Source organism: Podarcis cretensis (assembly GCF_951804945.1).
Source record: "Podarcis cretensis genome assembly, chromosome: 4".
Classification (NCBI taxonomy): Eukaryota; Metazoa; Chordata; class Lepidosauria; order Squamata; family Lacertidae; genus Podarcis; species Podarcis cretensis.
In genome coordinates this window covers 39,251,025-39,271,982 of record NC_137173.1, presented here as the reverse complement: position 1 = coordinate 39,271,982, position 20,958 = coordinate 39,251,025, and the positions used below count along the sequence as shown (strand labels likewise).

Sequence of the window (20,958 nt, the reverse complement as noted above, 5' to 3'; positions counted from 1 at the left end):
AATCTCTCAACTGCTCATTTTTTGGGCTCTTGTGTATAGCAAATCTCAAGAGATGCCAAATGAGGAATAGGACGCTATCATGTTTAACAAAAAAAGAAAAAGAAAGACATTTCTGGGATCTCAATTCCCCAATAAATCTGTTCAGCTTTGAAAGGCTTGGGTTGAGAAGTTGACAAATTAAAAAGATTCTGTAAAGACTGTAGCTCAGTTGGTAGAGCATGAGACTCTTAATCTTTGGGCAAAGATTTGGGCAAAATAGTCTTGCACTGAAGGTGGTTGGACTAGATGATTCTTGTGGTCCCTTTCAACTCTTTAATTCTATAACTGAACTCTCTCCTCTACCACCAGGTGCCCTTTGGGAAGGGTCCTGATTACTTTTTATATGTTAATTACTACTTCTTTTGGTTTTTTAAAATATATATTACTGTAACATGTAAGTTGCCTTGAATCCCCCCCCCCCAATAAATTATTATAATAATATGGCCTCTTCTTTAACAGTTCCAAATTACTGTTATTGTTATCAGCAGCCATAATTACGTCATCAAAATGATGGTGTCTACTCTTTAACAGCTCCAGAGGAATATATATATTCTTTCTTTCTTTCTTTCTTTCTTTCTTTCTTTCTTTCTTTCTTTCTTTCTTTCTTAATTACCGGATGAATTTGCACTACCCCGTTTTGAAAATAAACAAAAATTAAGCACATCTGTTTCCTTAAGCAATGAAATGAATCTATAATTTTTGTTCCAGTGTTAAGGAAAAAGCTTAGCAGTCAAACCAGTCAGCTTTTTAAGCGTTCCTGCTGAATTTGTACAAGAGCCATCTTCTTTATTGTCACAGATTCATGAAACTGATATAAAGGGGAAAGCAGGTTTTTGAAAAGGATACTCTTGTATAGAGCATTGTTTTCTGCCTGCCTGTTTAACAATGAAAAAGTCAAGAGGTAACAGACTATTTTAAGAGGTATTCAATTCATAGATCTTAAAGGGGCGCCCAGTTCTGAGATCAGATAAGGCCTCGGACGAAATTGGCAGAAACAGCAGTAAACAAAACACAATTGCACTGAATTAGTTCTCATTAAACAGATAGTGCCACTCTAGTGACTTTGGAAGAGTAACGACATTGTCTGAAGGCCTTAATAGGCGATATAATATACTGGTCTTCTAGCACCAACTTTGTTCAATTTCTTTTAAAACATTTTAGGCTCTTACATAGATTATTGAAACTGCTGTGTCCTGAAGAAACAGACAATATCCTTAACCCAAATATGTTTTCATGTGCAGGCTGTTTCTTTGGCCCTCTTGAGGTCCTGTCTTCCAAGCCATTGTAACCATGTGAAGGTCAAGAGTGGGTCTACACTTATTTCCCTTTCCATTCCATCATGGTATAACAGCTCAACCCCATCCTGGTGTTCACACATAGGCAGCCGCGTACCATGAGCTCCCAGTACCCGGGGCGGGCATGCGTGCTGGGGGGAGCATGTGTGTGTGCCAGGGAATGGGTCACAAAGGGTGGAGGATCTCACCCCAGCCCCCCAGCCCTCACCACTGACACCGCCAGAGCGACCCCCACACAAGAAGAGCCACACTGTGTTGCCTGCCCACCCACACAGGAGGAGCACTCAACACAGTACTTGGCAGGCATGAATGAGGCACACCCACAGCAGTGCCCCCAGCATGGCCTGACACGGTGCTCCTCTCTGTTGGTTCCGCTGACTCTGGGAGAGGTATGTGACAAAGGAAATCCCCTGTGTTGCAAAAACAGACAATATTAAGCAATACAGTCATACCTCGGGTTGAAGTTGCTTCAGGTTGAGCGCTTTCGGGTTGCGCTCCGCAGCGACCCGGAAGTAACGGAACATGTTACTTCCAGGTTTCGCCACTCGCGCATGCGCAGATGGTCAAAATGATGTCATGCACGGAAGCGGCGAATCGCGCACGGATGCGGGTTGCGGTTGCTTCAGGATGCGAACAGGGTTCTGGAATGGATCCTGTTCGTATCCAGAGGTACCACTGTATTATTTTTTTAATAAAAAATCACTTTTATTAATTTTCCAATAAAAAAACCATCCAATTAATATATTCAATCATAATCCAATTAAAATAAAAAACTAAAATAAAGAAGACCAAATTATAATCCAAATTATAATTATTAATTTTTTGGAGCTCCCCATAGTCTGGACCTCTGAAGCATATCTCCACATCTCAGTCCTGTCTCTCCTAAGCAATATTGTTATTTAAGCAATAACAGGCAACACGAACATAATGTTCTTGTGTATATAATTTTTATTAATTTTCAACTTTTAACAATTATATAATACCATAACAACCATTATATCATTTGCTCTGCCGAGCTTTCAACTTACCTCCGTCCTTTTTCTGGTTTCCTTCTGTTACATTTTATTTTGCACATTTATAACATCTCCATCCTATATTTAACATTACTTGTCTGAAATAGAATGTTGATTCTTCTCATGAAGTGAGCACTATCTCAGTCCTGCTAGTGTCTTTATATGTGTAGAGTGAGTCTCTAAGTATAATATAAATTTAGTCCATTCGTTCTGAAACACTTTCTCACTCTGGTTTCAGATGTGTCCGGTCAGCTTTGCCGTTTCCACATACTCCATTACTTTCGCCTGCCATTCTTCTATCGTTGGTAGCTCCTGCTTTTTCCATTTTTGGGTTCGTAAAATTCTTGCTGCCGTTGTAGCATACATAAACAGTTTTTGATCTATTTTTGGTATTTCCACTCCAATCATTCCTAATATAAATACTTCAGGTCTCTTTGGAAAGTTGTATCTGAACATTTTTTTAAACTCATTATATATTTTGAGGCTAATAATGTTCTAAAAATATATATATATAACCTGTATTATTTCACAATTCTTAAACAGAGAATATATGATGGAGATACAAATAATAAAATAAATCAATATTGTATGAACAAAATACGGAAGGTAATCAATCAATATCACAGAGGCAAACAAGCCTTTCAATAGTCCCAATCCTGTAATCATGCGATAATAGAAACTCCAAGCGTAGCAATTCTTGAACAGAGAATATGTAATAGATTTGCAGAAAATAAAAGTCTATCACTATTGCATGAACAAATTTAGACAATATAGTCCATCGGTAACCTCTCTGTTGGTTCCACTGACACTGGGAGGGAACACTGCTCCAGGGGTGCCTGCATTGCACCCCCTCAAAAATATGCACCCTGGACCACTGCTCCACTGCCCCCCCTACACTGTGCCCTTGCACATTGGCAGATATGTCTGTAGAAAGGACTCTGCATTGTATATGCTTCAGCAAGCACACAAAGTATAGCACCTTAAAGGCAGATGACTTATGCCTCTGGAGAAGGTGGTGGTGCATTAATATTGCTGCATGGATTTTCACGGACAAAACCACACCACCGCCACCTTCTCCAGAGGCATAAGGCATGCTCAGTTCACACACATTTATAAGTATGGGGGGGGGGTGTAAATAGTGGAGGAGGGAGGAAGACCAAAAATGCAAGAGGTGAAGTCTGTGGTGTTTCTCTAAGAAGCTCAGAAGTGACTTCAGCTTGCATTGCCGTTGATCGCAGAAGCACCACCAGATGGCATCAGACACTCTTCCCATCCAACGATGAGTCATTTAGCTGAAAATGACAACTATACTCAAGCCCAAGAGAATACAACCCTCTTCTTGGTATGATTTGTGTAGAATGGAATATGATGTGACTGCATAATAAAATATTATATAGCCAATGACTTCAGTTAAATAGGAGCCACAGTTTTATGCATTGGGTCTGATAAAAAAGAACATTGCAAGAATTGGGAGTTTGAGGTCCCCTCACAAGACTATCCTGTGAAAAGGTATGTTGAATGATGACGCAACTTTTCCCCACTGGCATTTTTCCTTTTCTTTTATGAATGAGCTGTTGCCCCCACCTGGAGATATTAAGGTAAAGGTAAAGGGACCCCTGACCATTAGGGAGCCGGCATTTGTCCGCAGACAGCTTCCGGGTCATGTGGCCGGCATGACTAAGCCGCTTCTGGCGAACCAGAGCAGCGCGCGGAAACGCCGTTTACCTTCCCGCCGGAGCGGTACCTATTTATCTACTTGCACTTTGACGTGCTTTTGAACTGCTAAGTTGGCAAGAGCAGGGACCGAGCAACGGGAGCTCACCCCGTCGCGGGGAAGCTTAGGCTAATAATGATTTTGTCTCCTTTTCCTTTTATGATTAACTCTCACTCCTCTGGCTTACTGGGACATTGCTAACACCATTAAAACTATGGATTCTAAAAGTTTTTAGAAAGTTGCTTTGAGACTTTTTCTCATATAAACCACCGACAAATAAATTAAATAAAACAGCAACCATTATAACAATCTCATTCGGAGGTCACCCTCTGAGACACCTTTATGAGAACTGTGATTCCTCATGTTGTTTAATTATAACAGCCAGTTGAAATCCCTACATCACAGGGGGTTGGACTAGATGACCCTACATCTCTTCCAACTCTACAATTCTACAATATTCCACAACCGACTGCTACCACCAAGAGCATCTTCTTCCCGGTAGTCACCTGTCTCATTTCACTTGCCAGAAGCATCTGAAGAAGCACCTCTGAAGAGGATTTCAAGACTTAGGTAGGTATACATGGGAGAAAGTGGCTGGTCTCAAATGGTTTAGAGCTTTTAAGGTCAACTCCAGCTTAGAACCACCCTTTGGTGTATTTTTAAAAGCATCCTAACATCTTTCCAAAAGGCAAACCAGAAGTGTTCTACCAGGTTTAGATACCAGAAAATAGGGAGCAGCCCTGGTCACTAGCAAAGGTGGGAGTGAATGAGAGTCATCTTTTTTTCTTTTCTTATTATGATTCACCAATATAACATATACACCCAAGCTTTCTCAATATTTAGTGAGCTGTTTATTGTGACTGCCTCACATATATACTCATGATGTAAAAAGGTTCAATGAGTTTCCTTTTTCCCTTAATGGTCTTGAAGTATTTTGATATGTGTTTTCCATACATGTCACCTCCCTTAACCCAGCAACAGAATCAGAACTTTATCTTCAAGCCAGTCATGTCTGTCTCACTTTTATCAGATGGACTGAGTCATTTTTCATTTGAATTTCCACTGCATTTTTAAGTGTCACAACAGCAAACTGGCCCTTGGAGTTCACAGTTTCAGAATTCCAGTGGCCACAATGCATAAAATATGTAGCAAATAAATATGTTCTGTTTTTATTATTCTAGTCTATATAAACAGATTTTTCAAATAAATAATCATAATATTGGGCAACGTAGCTTAATTCCTGAAGATCCTACTGAAGATTTTATATGAACGTAATATAGAATCCAGCAGGCAATTCTCTGTTCACACAGAAACATTCTGAGTTCACATTCTAAAAAGTCTGGTGTTGTTGGTCCAAAATATATTTCATCTGTTCAGAGGGCTTTCTTCAGGAAATGGTTCCACTACAACTTGTTCCTGAGTATAGGAATAGCTTGCACCCGTCGTGCATCCAGGACATACAGAAAGAACCTATCAACAGAGAGAGATTTTACTTTAAAGATGGTGAAATAGATGGGCAGTTCAAGAACGCTGACTTTTGCATGTAAATGTGTTCTCTTCAGAAACTGCAGCAGGGAAATATCTTCTCACATTGACCATATATATTGGCTTCAAACCATTGGCAAGAATGATGACTTCTAAAGATGCAAAGGAGTTTAGTTTTTGCAGCAGGGCCATCCCTACTGTTACGCAGAGGACCTCAGAGAGCAGGTGCTGGTAAGAACTGGTGGCCTGCTTCAATGGTCCCCTTTACTGGAGTTGCATGTACTACATGGTCTACCCATCATCCCCTAAGCTAGTCTGCTGTTCCATCACCAGTTCTGAAATCAGATTCAACTGCTAGTCCAGTAGACTTCTGTACACAGAATGGAGAAAGGGCACCTTCTAGTATTGCAGCTTAGGCTGGGAAGTTTATGAACCTTTCCTGCTGTAAAGCTTGTACCAATTTTTCTCTTCCTTCTCTGTCACTTCTACAGAATGTTGAAGCATTACAAACATTCCGAGGTGCCAAGTTACTAGTGAACTTTATGATGGTTGTCACCTAAGGATGCTCTGTAGGACAGCAAAATCAATTGCCTCAATATCTAGAACATAAAAGAGGCTGGATGGTAAACTTTTGCTACTTAAGAAGGCATAAAGAAGTTTGGAGGTTTTTTTAAACAAAACAAACAAAAAACAAAATGCAGCAATATTTTAGAATTCAAATTCAACTTTTGAATCTTGTTTTTGAAATTCAGTTTTCTAGAAGCCTGAAATCTTAAGTCTTGTGGATAATTTTTTTAAAAAAACTTTTTTGTACAACTTTGTCAGATTCTTTCTTTCTTTCTTTCTTTCTTTCTTTCTTTCTTTCTTTCTGAATCAATCAATCAATCAATCAATCAATCAATCAATATATTTACCATGCATAGAAGGTCTTGCTTCTCATTGGCTGGGTGTAGCCTCCTCCAGCGGTACCAGATAAAAAAGAGCAATAGACCAAGGGAAAAGATGGCCACCAAAATGCAAATTGCAATAGTGGCAGAAGTTCCTGGCAGCAGATCTTCATTTTGAACTGCAAAAATAAATGAATAAGAATTGCTACTGAAACAGCATCAGAAAAAGTAGTGGAAAATGGCTTTATGTCTATACATAATAAGCTCAGCTTATATACCAATAGGGAGGAATTTCAATTCACTTAGTAGTTTAAAAACAATACATGAACCCAAACACAGCCATCCTTCAAAAATTACACTTATCTGAATTTTGCAATGTCGTTCTCCAGCCAACTAGCATGTGCAAAGGTACAGATGTTGGGGAAATGTGTGCATAAAAATGCATATATAAGTGAAAATAGGATACTAAAACACATTATTTTAGGGAAACCTGCCTTGTAAAATGTGTATATCATGCAAATGTGCATACAGGCATGTGTACATTATGAGACATTAGCACTAAAATGCTGTTGAAATGTCACGAGGACTTAAAAACTGATGTAGAAAAATGTATCTCAGACTGGGAAAATGAGAAACTGAGAGAAACTGAAACTGATAGATTTGTCCCTCCATTTCTTTAACTGATCCCCAAGATCTACACTGTGTGTCATGAAAGGTGTGCATTTTGGCAGCACTATAACATCTGTGCTGTAGGCAGGTGTGGATGCTGGTCATACAAGTTGTTGTTGTTGTTGTTGTTGTTGTTGTTGTTGTTGTTGTTGTTGTTGTTGTTACCACTGGCATATGCACAGTATCTGAGGAAGTGCCATGGCATAAGTACCATCTTGTTTCCTAACATGTCATTTCTTTATAAACGTACAGTGGTATCTCGGGTTAAGTACTTAATTCATTCTGGAAGTCTGTTCTTAACCTGAAACTGTTCTTAACCTGAAGCACTATTTCTGGGTTAGCAGAGTCTGTATCCTGAAGCGTATGTAACCTGAAGCGTATGTAACCCGAGGTATCACTGTATGTATTTTATCATGGAAAGATTCATCACATTATATAAACAACACAGCCAGAATCACAGTCAACATCCAAGGACATCATTTTATTTTCACTCCCCATCTTCTGTCCTGGATTTTAACACATGTAAGATAATGATTTGTGAAGCTGCCTTTCTTTCAACCAACCAGAAAACAATGTCTCATTTTTAGCTATTCCAAAAGTGTAGTATGGTCTTCAAAATCTCTTTCGTATACCCCACCTCCAAAAAAATCCATGTTTTGTTCAGATTGTGGCATTGGTGGTGCATTTAGAAGATGCATATTCTACAGAGTGCTAAAAAATATTGGGAGTGCCAAGTAAAAGTAATGTTATAGAACTACTGATTTGGCCAAAAGCAGGACCCTCCACTCATGGGGAAACCTGTGCCCAACAATGCGGATCACAACGAGCCACAAAATTTCAAGCACCCTGAAGAAAAGTGGCTAAAAGACTAGAGGTGATGGGCACACCCTGCAATCAAGTTGTCTTCTTCTTTTTTAATGTTCTATGCAATCAGCTTTTTTTAAAAAAGAGTAAGTAAATTAAACCCAGAATCATCTAAATTCAAACTCACCATGTATAATCCCAGGTATAATCCCAGGTAAAGTCACCTCTTGTTCAGTGTTTAAAGATGGATGATGAACGACACAGCTTATTGTGTTGTCCCAGACATCTTTGAGGAAGACATAAGAAAAATTGCTGACAACAGTCACTGTCTGGTTTAGGTGCTGGGTGACATACTGCTTTGGCTCCACCAGAAGAGGTTTGGTGACCTTCCAGGTGATCTCTGGAGCTGGTCTCCCTGTTGCTGAGCAGCTTATCTCCACCACTTCTTCTTCAAAATTGCCTGGATCCAATACACTCCTCACCATCACTTGGGGTTGTGTTAGAGCTTTAAAACAAAAGAAGCTAGTTAAAATGTCTTTGTAACTGCTAATTAAAAACTAAGAAGCCTGAGAAAGCAGGTACATCTTCCACTTGGTGCTGGAATGGCAAGAGGTCTTGGTGTACTCATAAGTTCAAGGCACCACCAAGGGAAGGCTGTACCTGTCATTGCCATTGGATGTAAGAAAGAGAGAGCCCCCTCTGCTGATCTGAGAGCATGGGAAGGGTTGATGTAGAAAACGTTGCCCTTTCAAGTACAAATGTTCTTGCTCAAAAGGAATGACATGGCATTGTTGGCCTTCCAGTAAGATCGGAGGCTTCCTCTAAGATCATATGACTCTTACCATAGACCTTGAGACATGTCCTGCCTGTGATGGGTCCTATGGGAAATACATTGAAGATGCACTTGTAACAGCCTTCATCCTTGAGTGTAACAGCATGGAAGGTGATAGCAGAAACCATCAGTCCACTTTGGGACATGTGGACATTTCTTTTGAATTTACTCAGTATTGTAGTGCCACCAGCCTCACTGTAAGTAGCCATGTTGGTCTCTTGTTCCCCCTGCTCCTGCTGCCAGGTGATCTGAACAACATCGTGCTTTTTGGCCAGACGACATTGCAAAGTGACATTTTCTCCTGCTGTGATGTTCCGAAACCGCTCGTGAATCACCTGTGTTGCACCTACAAAAGAAGCCAAGACTGCTTAAATTCTTGGGAGCTCAACAAATGCTTAGAACATAAGAAAAATTCGGCATGGTCCATCTGTTCTCACAACATCCTGTTCTCACAATGGCCAACCAGACGCCTACGGTATTTTCATAAATAGGGATGGTCAAATTCGGCAATCTCAGATTCTCATTTCTCCTATCTTAAGCTCAGTTCTTCAAATTTCCACCGCTGTTTTTTTATAGTCCTCAAGAATAGCACCTACATTTCTGTGCAAAGTTCACATAATGTACCTGTTTCCATGCAGATTTTGCCTAATACACAATTTTTTGCAAAATAATTTCCCCAAATCCATTTTTATATTTTCTTTTCACTAATATATGCATATGTACACACACTTTACCCTAGTATATGCATTTTTGTACACACTACTTGGCTGCAAAACTGCACTGCAAAATTAAACTGATTTCCATTGCTGTTCATGTCCTGTTTTGGTAAGGGCGAATATAGTAGGTCCAACTTTTAATGTGAACTAGAACTTAAATGTGAACTCTTCCATCCCCAGTAAGGGTAAAAGCAGGACTGAGCTACCTTCCACCCCACTGCACTGCACTGCTCTCGATAAACAAAGACAGCAGTGGCTGCTGCAGGCACTTCAGCTGATGTTTCTGGGCTGAGCACCACCACCCATTCCTGCAACCACTTCCTGCATAAGCTAATGAGCAGCAGTGGAGAAGGGCTAGCTGCACTTTGAAAACAGCTGCTGTTGCAGCAACCGCTATATTACCTTAAAATACCTCCTGGAGTAATGGACAGCTGCTGTATAGCAGCAAAACCACAAGTTTTCACTTGGAGTCCTGACCAAAAAATGTAAAAGGGGGTGGTAGCATCAGACCTAGTGGGACCAACAGTTGCCCTGCCACCCCAGGCACTGACATCCCAGGGCCTGAATTAAACTAGCTTGCCATGGTGCAGTACTCACCAGATAGCACCATCATGCAGAATACGAAGGTGAGCCGAAACACAGAGTACATCTTGCCTCTGTAGTCCATTGTCAACTGATCAGTTCTGCACTGTGTATTCAGAAATATAGCTACTTCTGCTTTGGATACTCCCAGGGGAACGTGCTTTCATAACAGCTACACTTTGATGGTAATTGAACACACACACACACACACACACACACACCGGCCCATTTTAACTATAAACAAATTAAATTAATCGGTCTTATCTTTTTCCATTTCAAAAGAGTCTCTGATATTTTCATATCTCAGGGCTTTGGATAGTGAGAAGAGAAACATTTCCATATTAAAGCTAAAGGAAGCTTTGCATTCCTGAATATTATTGTCCCTGTTTTGAATGTGGGACACATTCTAGCCAGGCAAAAGCACTCAAAAAGGGCATGGCCTAGAGAGAGAGTCTTAAGTACCAAATAGAGAGGCCTGGAGTGCCATAATCGGCCTTTGGGTCTGAGATTCCTCACACTTAAGACAGTAAATAAAACCACTGAGCACACTACAACTCTTTGACCCATGACAACACTTATTTCTCTAAATCTTCTTTCCCCCCAAATTTTGCGCTCTCAGGCAAGGCCGCCACATGTGCCTATATGCACCTATTTCTTTCACCTCTTCTCCAATAGGCAGCAGGGCAGTGCTGCTTACCTGACTTCCCCACTGTCTGTAACCAAGAAGGAGAGACGGAGGGGTGAAATGGTAAAGGAGTCAAATTTCTAGTCTGTTTATCTTCCCAAAGGGACGCAGGTGGCGCTGTGGGTTAAAGCCTCAGCGCCTAGGGCTTGCCGATCGAAAGGTCGGCGGTTCGAATCCCTGCGGCGGGGTGCGCTCCCGCTGCTCGGTCCCAGCGCCTGCCAACCTAGCAGTTCGAAAGCACCTCCGGGTGCAAGTAGATAAATAGGGACCGCTTACCAGCGGGAAGGTAAACGGCGTTTCCGTGTGCGGCTCTGGCTCGCCAGAGCAGCGATGTCACGCTGGCCACGTGACCCGGAAGTGTCTCCGGACAGCGTTGGCCCCTGGCCTCTTAAGTGAGATGGGCGCACAACCCCAGAGTCTGTCAAGACTGGCCCGTATGGGCAGGGGTACCTTTACCTTTACCTTTTTATCTTCCCAAAAGAGCATAAGGCAGCAAACAACAAAGTAGTAGAAATAGGATAATTAAAAATAAAAAACCTATTTAAAACCTTCAAAAAGAATAAAGGACATCTAAAAATCATTTTTTAAAATACCAACTAAAATCTTTTAATGCTATCCTCGGGCAATGCATTGGCTCAAGACTTTAGCCCAAGGATAGCCAGGTGATGCTCTCTCGATGTTCTTGGACTCCAGCACCCATCAACCGCAGCTTGCATGGCCAATGGCCAGGGGTGATGGGAACTGTAGTTCAGCAGCATCTGGAGGGCACTGTGTTGGCTACCCCTGCTTGGCCCCTTTCACCATGAGTGCTCACATATTTAATTGTGGGGACAGATGACCAGCCAATTAGCCTTGCACTTTCTTAGCCTTTATACGCCCAAGTTAGTGTGAGATTCTACCAGGGAAGGGCCATATCTCAGGTAGAGCACCTGCTTTGTATGCTGCTCAGGTTCAACTCCAACATTTCCAGGTAGGGCTGGAAGAAAACCTTGCCTGAAGAGCAGCTTCCAGTGTAGACAGTACTGAGCTATATAGACCAATGTTCTGACTCTGTATAAGGGAGCTTCCTATGTTCCTACAACAGCATAAGCTCCTCGTAGGCCAGACACCAAAAGACTAGTAAGACCAAATACTGTTTATTGCACTGAATTTAATCATGTTTTACCCTGAGCTTCTATGGACTCCAATGCTCAGCTGGTTCTACAGACCCAAGATGTCTCATACATAGCAGACAAGGTCAATGGTAGGGTTGCCATATTTCAAGGGGTAAAAATCCGGACACAAAAAGTTGCTGAACTTTTTTAGAGCCAAGCCAGAGCCAGAACCTGAACCAGAGCTGCCCTTGCACACACCCCAAAAAATTAAAAACCAAAAATCCTGAACATTTGCTTTAAAATGTAAAATTCTCTCTGGGTGGGCATGTAGGACTCCAAAAAGAAGACATGTCCTGGAATTCCTAAACGTATGGCAACCCTGTCAATAGTGTTACATCCATGACACAGCATTCTAAAGAAGAAACATTTTACTAATCACTTTGGCTGCATAATTCATCATACTTCAAAACCACATGTTGTCAGTTTACGATATGTGCTATAAAAGATAGCAAAAAGTTTACCGTACACACAGTTCTTTATCCCCAAGAAACCAACTTCTTCTTATTTATTTCCTTAAAACACAGTTTTTGTAAGATGATTGTTTAAACCTTCTTCCAGGATTTATTTCTATTTTTGTGCTTGGGGACACTGGATGAAAAATGAGGAGGTGGACATCAGGCTGCTTTGCAAACGAAAGAGGAACAACATTGTGTGGTACGTTTTATGAGCAAACTTCTCTTATGCTATTTTATCACGTGGGCAAAATGTTCAGTTGGAGATAAGGTGATGCACATTGAAAGTCAGATGATGAATCATGATGAACCCCCAAAAAGAATCCCAGCCATATCACCTGGGTCTTTCCTCTCTCATTACTAGAAAGCCACAATTAGCCTGTTCTGACATATCACTTTGAAGAAGTGACATCATTTATCTCTTTGGCAGCTGCACACCTACCTGTCATGTAAAAGGGGAATTTCTTTGCTGTGTCATTTTACTCTATTGGTTTTTGTTATGGAAACCATGTGAAAGAATGTTTATACCTTCTGACGGGATTTCACTCTTCTAACGTTATTGGCAGAGCAATTACTATAACACACTCAAAAAAGGAAGGAAGGGGAAGTTGAAAACTCTCACAGAAGAGATGGGGAATAAAGGAACCAAAGAAAGGTATGTCTAGTGTTACTTCAAGTGGGAGGGGAGTCAGGTTATCCCAGTTCCAGATTTAACCTTGGACTTTCCCAGTTCAAGCAGATAATGGACCAAACTTCTTCAATGGTTTAATAAAAGCTGTACTTATAAAATGATGTCAGGAGACAAGGCTTCTTGTATACTTGGCATCCTATGTCTACATGCTTTTAATCTATAATATATAGCTATAGATATGTAGATATAGTTTTAATTCTATTAATGTTTAAATGTTTTTTTTAATTATTCTTTTTCTATGTTTTAACTGTTCTTATTTTATCTGTAAGCCACCTTGAGTCCCTGCCAGGGAAAAAGGCTGGGTTAAATAATGCTTGAGGATCTCAAAGCTAGATGTACAGAAGAGGGATCCTAAACCTGAAGGATTGTGATGTTCTACCATCTTAAGGCTGGACTTCCTTGGGATGAGGCTGAGGTGTTGGGGATAAGCCCTCCATCCACTAGATGATGCCATCCAATTTGGCTTTCATGAACTCTATGCATTTTTCTATTAATTCGTTATTTCTATTAATTCATTATCATAAGGTAGCTTCCTATGTTGAGTTGTGGGCTCTCCTCATTATACTGAAACTTTCCCTTTTCCCTATTAGCAGGACCATTTCATATCCAGATGGGGTGTGGGTATTATTTCATATAAAAATGGACACCAATGCAAAGAAAGAAAGACAATTCCAATATCTTATGTTTGCTACTGTGCCGCGAATCACTTCACACACCCATTCATGTAAGAGTTTCTGTATGTAAGATCAGTTTATCTCTTTTTGACATGCCTCTGCCTTAGTAAGACACCCAGATGAAACAAGGAGTTGGAGAAATGGGTGCTAAGGGAAATAGGAAGCTGCTTTGTACTGATACGGACCATCTAGCTCAGAATTACCTACAATGAATAGCAGCGGCCTTCCAAGAGTTTTAGGCAGAGTACTCTCCCAGCCCTTATTGGAGATGTTTGGGATTGAACCTGAAACCTTCTGCATGCAAAGCAGATGCTCTACCACTCAGCTATTGCCCTGATCTGGGAGAGGTCTTCCCATCTCAGGTAGGGAACAGATATTCAGAAGGGGAAAGCATTTACAGTACTTGTACACTGTGGCTGAACTCCATTCTCAAACAGCTTCTCTGGTTTTTATGTTGCAGCAGAAAGCCTTTGCCCTGCCTGAGGAGAAAGAAATGCTTTCACATCAGAAGTGAGTGAGTAGTTACGTCTTTAAGCCTATTGCAGAGCCTGGCTAGGGGGGCTTCTGGAGCATCGCTAGTTTGGGGCGGCATTCAATCGCACACTGGCAAAGGCAGGTTGTGCAATTAAATTTGGTTTGGAGGTCTTGCACAACAAACCCATTTTCCCCCAAAGACTGGCCTTTCCCCACATGATGGGAAATTGCACAGGAAAGTGCGGATCACAATTCGCTTGACGCAACGAAGGAAACCAGAATGAAATATTGATAAACAGGCTGTGTAGAAGTGACCTCCGTCTCCAGAAAATGACAGCACTGCAGCAGAACTTCGGGCTTTTCAGATCTACCAGAACCCCAAGATCTACAAACTAGAGTGTACCATAACTGATCAAATTAAAGGACAGGGTGCCTCTGAGCAAAGGGCTTTGGGTTTTTTTCAGTATTAGAAATGAGGTGATCTTTCTCAAAAAAGCCCACTCCTAGCTACCATAAGCTTTTCTTATTTCTGCTGCCTAATTTAGGTGGGGAAAGGTAATTTTGTTGTTGCTATTGAAAATCAGGAAGCCTTGTCCACTTGATCCTGATCTACCTTCTGCACACTCCTGCAGTAGGGATTTGATCAAGTGAATAGTTTGAAGATGCTTGATGTTTCCATGCAGCTGAGCAGAGCAGGATCTATGATATCTGTAGTTTCTCATGCCTACCTCAATGTCGTCATCGTTATTTTTACACTCAAATCTTATTTCTGCTGCTTCTTCCAGTACAAGCTGAGGACGTTTCATCAGTTCATGATGAGGTACTGAAATATTTTTCCTGTCCTCTTCATGATTGTGTTTATTATTTATATTTATATCCTGTTTTTCCTCTGAGGAGCTCAAAGTGGCAATAGTTATTACCCTTCCCATTTTACGTTCCTAGTAAGCAAACCCCTCTTTGCAGGAAACCTGAGTATTGTAGCTTTGTAAAGGGAATGGGGTCTCCTAGCAACTCTCATTACCCTTAATGAACCACAGGATGCCTTGGGGGAAGCCATGATTGTTTAAAGTGGAGCAATGCTGCTTTAAACATAGCACAGGTCAAGGCCGTATTGTATTTATTAATTGGTAAAAGCTGCCTCTTTTGCTGTTTACTCTAGAAGGCAAGATATAAATGCATGAGTTAAATAATTAAAAATCATATTTTTTAAAAAACAACAAATTCTTTAGGTTTACAAAATGTTGCTTCAATATCTTTTCAGTCATATATGAAAACTGGCAGATTGTAATACCTAAGGTCAAGCTGATAAATGAAAAAGAGGCCCTGCTAGAGCATAATTGTGTTACACTAACAAGGGATTATTTATTTACTTGCGTTCTGAACTCTCTTGTCCCATTTGGTTCCTATTCTGGTATCATGCTCTGAGGCAAAGGCGTGTAAAGAGAAGTTTGGGTTTTGCAAAAGGATGAGTCATAAATTCTGTGTGAACTTGATGGCCTCATACGAACTGGGAAAATTTACAATGTTCGGCAGAGGTAACCACTGAGAGAATTTTTTGTTGTTATAGGAATGGCTGAGTTATTCTGGGAGACTCATATCTCATTATGCTCAGGTGAATGCCAAGCACAAACCAACAAAATATATTTGTGACTGAGCCCTGCTGAAATCCATGATACTGAAGTGTGGAGTTAAATACTTACAGGGACTCCAGATGTTACAGGACTCCAACTCCAGCCAGTCACCCCTGGCTACTGGTCATGTATACAGTTGCTGGGAGTCCAATAATACCTCAAAAAGAGTGGCTAAATGAAGTTGGGAGTAAATAATTAATGGCACCCCTCCCATCAAACAATTTTGTGACTGGGGTAGAGGAGTAAACTCTTCAAGGGAGGGCGAAGCCAAATTATTTTGCATTAAAAACAAACAAACATGACTAAGTGTGGAAACCTGGAAAACTGAAGTTAAGATAGATAAAATGATAAACTGGGGGGGGGGACCAAAATTGACAGATTATCCAGTTTCTAGCTGCACTACCAATGATTGGTAACAGTATTAGGCAGAATAATTTCATTTACAGACTCCACACACAATTGAAAGCTGCATTTTTTTTTGTTAAAGTTGATTTCTTTCTTCCCAGGAGAACACTGATGACAAAGTCTCTGCAGAGCCCTCTGAAATATGCTACGCTACCCTTGACCATATTATTAGAGGAAATGACATTAAAGGACACAAAACAAGCACTACCACCATCTATGAAGATGTCATCATTATTCCGAAAAGAGTGAGCTCTTCCAGCTTCCAGTACAACAGTGACTATGATGATGTTGTGAAAGATTAGTTCTCCTCTTTGGGATAAGAAAACATTACATTTTGTAGCATAATGACGAAAATTTCATTGCCATAAATATTTCCTACTACATCAGCTATAGTGCCTCAAGTTATTTTGGGTGGTGGTGACACATGCATTGCATAAGCACCTGTGCTCAGAGATCTGCACTGGTTGCCAGTTTGCTACTGGGCCAAGTTCAAGGTGTTGCTATTAGTATATAAAGCCCTTAACAACTTCAGTTTACCTATGAGATTTCCTCCCCTCATATATGACCACTCAACTGCAGTGGAACTGACATGGCTGCAGGTGTCAAATGATACTTGTTCTGCATTTGTAAGAACTCGATCTTTTCATGTGGCAGCACCTCCACTTTGGAACTCCCTGTCTGTTGATATCAGGAAGGACCCCTTCATTGTACTCCTTTTTGCACCTGCTAAGAGCATTTTTGTCCAGACCAGCCTACCCAGATGTTTAGAAAGCTGGGGTGGGTTTTAATCGAATTTTGGTCTATTGTTATTTTAACTTTTCCAGTATCTTAAATGATTGTTGTTAGTTTTGTTGTGATAAATCTACTGTTTACTGTGTTAGTGATAATTTTATTTTAGCAATTTATTTATCACTAATTATTATTGTAAGGTAAAGGTAAAGGTACCCCTGCCCGTACGGGCCAGTCTTGACAGACTCTGGGGTTGTGTGCCCATCTCACTTAAGAGGCCAAGGGCCAGCGCTGTCCGGAGACACTTCCGGGTCACGTGGCCAGCGTGACATCGCTGCTCTGGCGAGCCAGAGCCACACACGGAAACGCCGTTTACCTTCCCGCTGGTAAGCGGTCCCTATTTATCTACTTGCACCCGGAGGTGCTTTCGAACTGCTAGGTTGGCAGGCGCTGGGACCGAGCAGCGGGAGCGCACCCCGCCGCAGGGATTCGAACCGCCGACCTTTCGATCGGCAAGCCCTAGGTGCTGAGGCTTTAACCCACAGCGCCACCTGCGTCCCACAATTATTATTGTAGTTAGTGATAATTGAGGTTTTTTAAAAATAATAATAAAGTGGTGTATAAATTTTACAAAATAGATAACAATAAACATCCCTCTCATCCAAGCACTGCTGTTGTAGTCATTAAGACCTTAAGACCTTCATAGTGCAGTACAGTGGTACCTTGGTTTAAGAACAGCCCTGTTTATGAACTATTTGGTTTACAAACTCCGCAAAACCAGAAGTAGTGTTCTGGTTAGCAAACTTTACCTTGGTCTACGAATGGAAGCCGAATGGTGGAAGGGCACCGGCAGTGGGAGGCCCCATTAGGGAAAGTGTGCCTCGGTTTAAGAACGGCTTTGGTTTAAGAACGGATGTCCGGAATGGATTAAGTTCATAAACTGAGGTACCACTGTATAATGACATCCACACAGATCCAGAGGCATCAGAGAAAGGTTCATAGGGAATAGGGAGAGAATCTAAATCAATGCCTTCAAAAGATATATACCATATTTTTCGCCCTATAGGATGCACTTTCCCCCCTCCAAAAATGAAGGGGAAATGTGTGTGCGTCCTATGGGGCGAATGCAGGCTTTCGCTGAAGCCTGGAGAGCGAGAGGGGTCGGTGCGCACCGACCCCTTTCGCTCTCCAGGCTTCAGGAAGCTCTCCACAAGCCTTGGGAACTCCGCAGGAGTTCCCGTTGGGCTCCCAAGGCTTACGGATAGCAGCCTGCATCCCGAAGCCTGGGGCGCACTGCACAGCGCGCCCCGGGCTTCATGCAGATATCGGGCAGCCCCACATGCTCGTGGGACAGCGCGGAGGCGGAGCACCGCCATCCCGCTGCTCCCCGACCTGGTTTGGATTCCCCAACCTGGTTTATTCCCCCCCCAAAAAAAAACTAGGTGCGCCCTATGGGCCGGTGCGCCCTATGGGGCGAAAAATACGGTATATATATTGGGTTAGGATTTTTCCTGCTCTTTTGATTCTAAATTGTTTTACCTGGTTTTCTTGTTGCATTTTTATATTGTTATCTGGCAGTTATGGTGAATGTAGGTCATCAACAATAACAGCAGCAGCAGCAGCAGCAATAAAGCTCAAGGTGATGAGTGGAAAGGAAAGAAAGCTTTGGTCAGCGTGGCTGGTGTCCACTGCCACGGTCTGTCAGTCAAAGGCTGGATCTGATCACATCCCAGATCCCAAATGGAATTGGGCTGATTTAGGTCAGTCTGGGATTTGGTTGGCTTCAGTGGACACAGCAGAGTTTTAATGCATGGGAGAGAAGTAGCCAAGTTTTATTTTATTTGACATATTTATCTGCTGCTCAATTACCTAAGTATCTAGTAGTGTGCACCAAAATTATTAAAATTTATACATTGGATGAAAGCAATCAAAAGTAATCATAAAAGCAGAAAGCTCCCAGAAAAATGCCTGCTGAAAAAGAAAGGTATTTGTCAGGCTCCTGAAGTTGAATGGTGAGGGCCCCTGCTTAATCTTAACTGGGAGGAAGTTCCACAGAATCATGGAAACCTATCTAAGAGTTTGCTTGGCCGTGAGGGTCTGTCTCCTGGGCTTCTCCTAATTTGGGGTACTTCCTCATCTGAAATAAACTTTGAAGAAATAAAAAAAAGGTGTTTTCTCTCTTTAAATGTCACAGTGTGGTGACTGATGATTGTGATGGGCCTTGAGCTGTCACTGTAAACCACCCTGGAAATTATTCACATTGAACAATGAGCTACAAATCTATTGAATAAAGAAACTAACACCTACTGATTCCTCTCCTGGGATCCCTTCATAAGAATTCCTTGTTGGTTTTCTTTAATACTGTGATTTGTTAATTATGAACATATCCCTGTTAAGGTGGCTCTAGTCATTCTCAGAAGGGTAGTTTCAGACAGGAATACTGGGGAAACTCCTGTTGCCTATGATCCATCTTGTCCCTCATGATATTTAACACATACATGATATTTCTAGGTGAGGTCATTGGAGGTTTGAAGTTCATTGGGTTGGCTCCAACACAGCCATCCCACTTGCACAATGAGGGTTCATTCTGCTGTCTATCCCTACAGTTCCTTGTACACCCTCATAATCTGCCCCAGAGCAGATTGGGGGGAGGCAGGAAAGGAGAGGAAGGGTAAGCCCTGTTCCATGAGTAGAACACCAAACACACTATGTTGGATGCAACCCAGAACCATCTCCTTCTCTTTCCATCTAAATCCAAGGGAGCTGTTCAAGTTCTGAATCAAACTCCAGCTATGCATGACATTAAATATGGCTTTGCATTGAAAATGTAGAGGTTTCTTAAAAAAAATAATGCAAATAGCATAATTATCGCCATAAAGCAGGTAGAGAAGAGTGATTTAACTCCTTAGCCACCTGTTGCAGTTCTGAGGAAAAACCCTCCACTGAAGCAAACATTTGTATTGGTAGGAAATCCCCCATTGGAGCTAATGGGGCTTTTCCTACCAAAGCATTACTGACACCAGAAGAGGGGTTTTCCTCAGGAGGAAAGAGTTAAATCCTTCCCCACATGAAAGCTCTGATACCATTAATTATCAGCACCACTGATATAATTTGCATTTTGAAAAAGCCAGCACAGTAAATACAAACATGTATTTAGTGTCATGTGAAGTCCTCAGTGTCTGATCTTATGGATGTGAATGAACAAACTGAAGCTTTATCTAGGAGAGTTAGAGGTGCTTCTGGTCAGTAATAAGGCAGACCAGAGAAGAGGGGCTCAGCCTATCTTGAATAGGGTTGCACTTCCTCTGAAGACTCAGGTTTGTAGTTTGGGCGCACTCCTGGATTCAGCCCTGAAACTGGCTACCCAGGTATCAGAAGTTGCCTGGAGTCAGTGGCAAAGCTGTATGCTCCGGCACCGGGGGCGGAGAGCAGGCAAGGGAATGGCTGGTGCATATCCTGGGGGTGTGATGCGCATCCTGGGGGCGTGGCACACCACCCTGTGGGGAGGGGCGCATGGCACGGTGGCACGGTGGCACAGCACGTCGCCCGTGAGGAGCGTGACATGCGTCCTGGGGGCATGGTACGTCACCTGTGGGGGCGTGGTACCCGGTGCAGTGGGGGTGCATGGTGCATGTCTGGAGGGTGGCCGCAATGGTAACCCCCTCCCCGATGGTGCCAGGGATGGTGCACTCCCCCCACCCCAACCCTGTTCCTCCTCCAGTGTCTGGAGTGATTTTATACAGGTATCTGCCACTGCTTCTGTTCCTCAAAATGTCAGATCTGGATTCAGTGAGACCTGCCTTAGTTACATCTCTGGGCTTGCCATTCAAGAGTGTTCAGGAACTCCAGCTGTATCAGAATATTACACTCAGACTATTGACCAAGGCCAGTGATAGGAAGCATATACCTCTCATGTCATGTTGTAGCAGCTTCAGTGACCACCAACCTGTTTACAGGCACAATTCAAAGTGCTGATTACGATCTATCAAAATTAATATATCTGACTAACTATTCCCTGATATGAGTT

General features: G+C 42.0%; 2 protein-coding genes across 9 annotated transcripts in view; one reads left to right on the top strand and one right to left on the bottom strand.

Annotated features, from left to right (window-relative positions):
* Positions 1-2,301: 2,301 nt before the first annotated feature.
* LOC307215406 (TPA-induced transmembrane protein) overlaps positions 2,302-20,958 on the bottom strand; it is a 32,701-nt gene continuing 14,044 nt past the window's right edge. Inside the window, exons 6-9 of one of the 2 annotated variants that reach the window (XM_079974606.1) lie at positions 8,749-9,084; positions 8,094-8,411; positions 6,461-6,612; positions 2,302-5,531 (exon numbers count right to left, since the gene is read on the bottom strand). In XM_079974606.1, coding sequence (XP_079830732.1) covers positions 5,427-5,531; positions 6,461-6,612; positions 8,094-8,411; positions 8,749-9,084 — 911 coding nt within the window. In that variant the 3' untranslated portion in view covers positions 2,302-5,426. The remainder of the gene's footprint in view (positions 5,532-6,460; positions 6,613-8,093; positions 8,412-8,748; positions 9,085-20,958) is intronic. The other variant, XM_079974605.1, reaches the window with a different exon arrangement.
* Positions 12,325-17,095, top strand: LOC307214527 (uncharacterized protein). 7 transcript variants are annotated; one of them, XM_079973156.1, is made up of 6 exons: positions 12,325-12,529; positions 12,894-12,982; positions 14,156-14,202; positions 14,952-14,986; positions 15,734-15,778; positions 16,304-17,095. In XM_079973156.1, the coding sequence occupies exons 2-6, from the start codon at positions 12,957-12,959 to the stop codon at positions 16,502-16,504; spliced, it is 354 nt and encodes a 117-aa protein (XP_079829282.1). In that variant the 5' UTR covers positions 12,325-12,529; positions 12,894-12,956; the 3' UTR covers positions 16,505-17,095. The 7 variants fall into 7 exon arrangements, 6 of the variants coding, with proteins under 6 accessions (XP_079829282.1, XP_079829281.1, XP_079829280.1 ...); XM_079973155.1 differs by having other exon boundaries at positions 14,153-14,202; XM_079973154.1 differs by lacking the exon at positions 12,894-12,982 and having other exon boundaries at positions 14,153-14,202.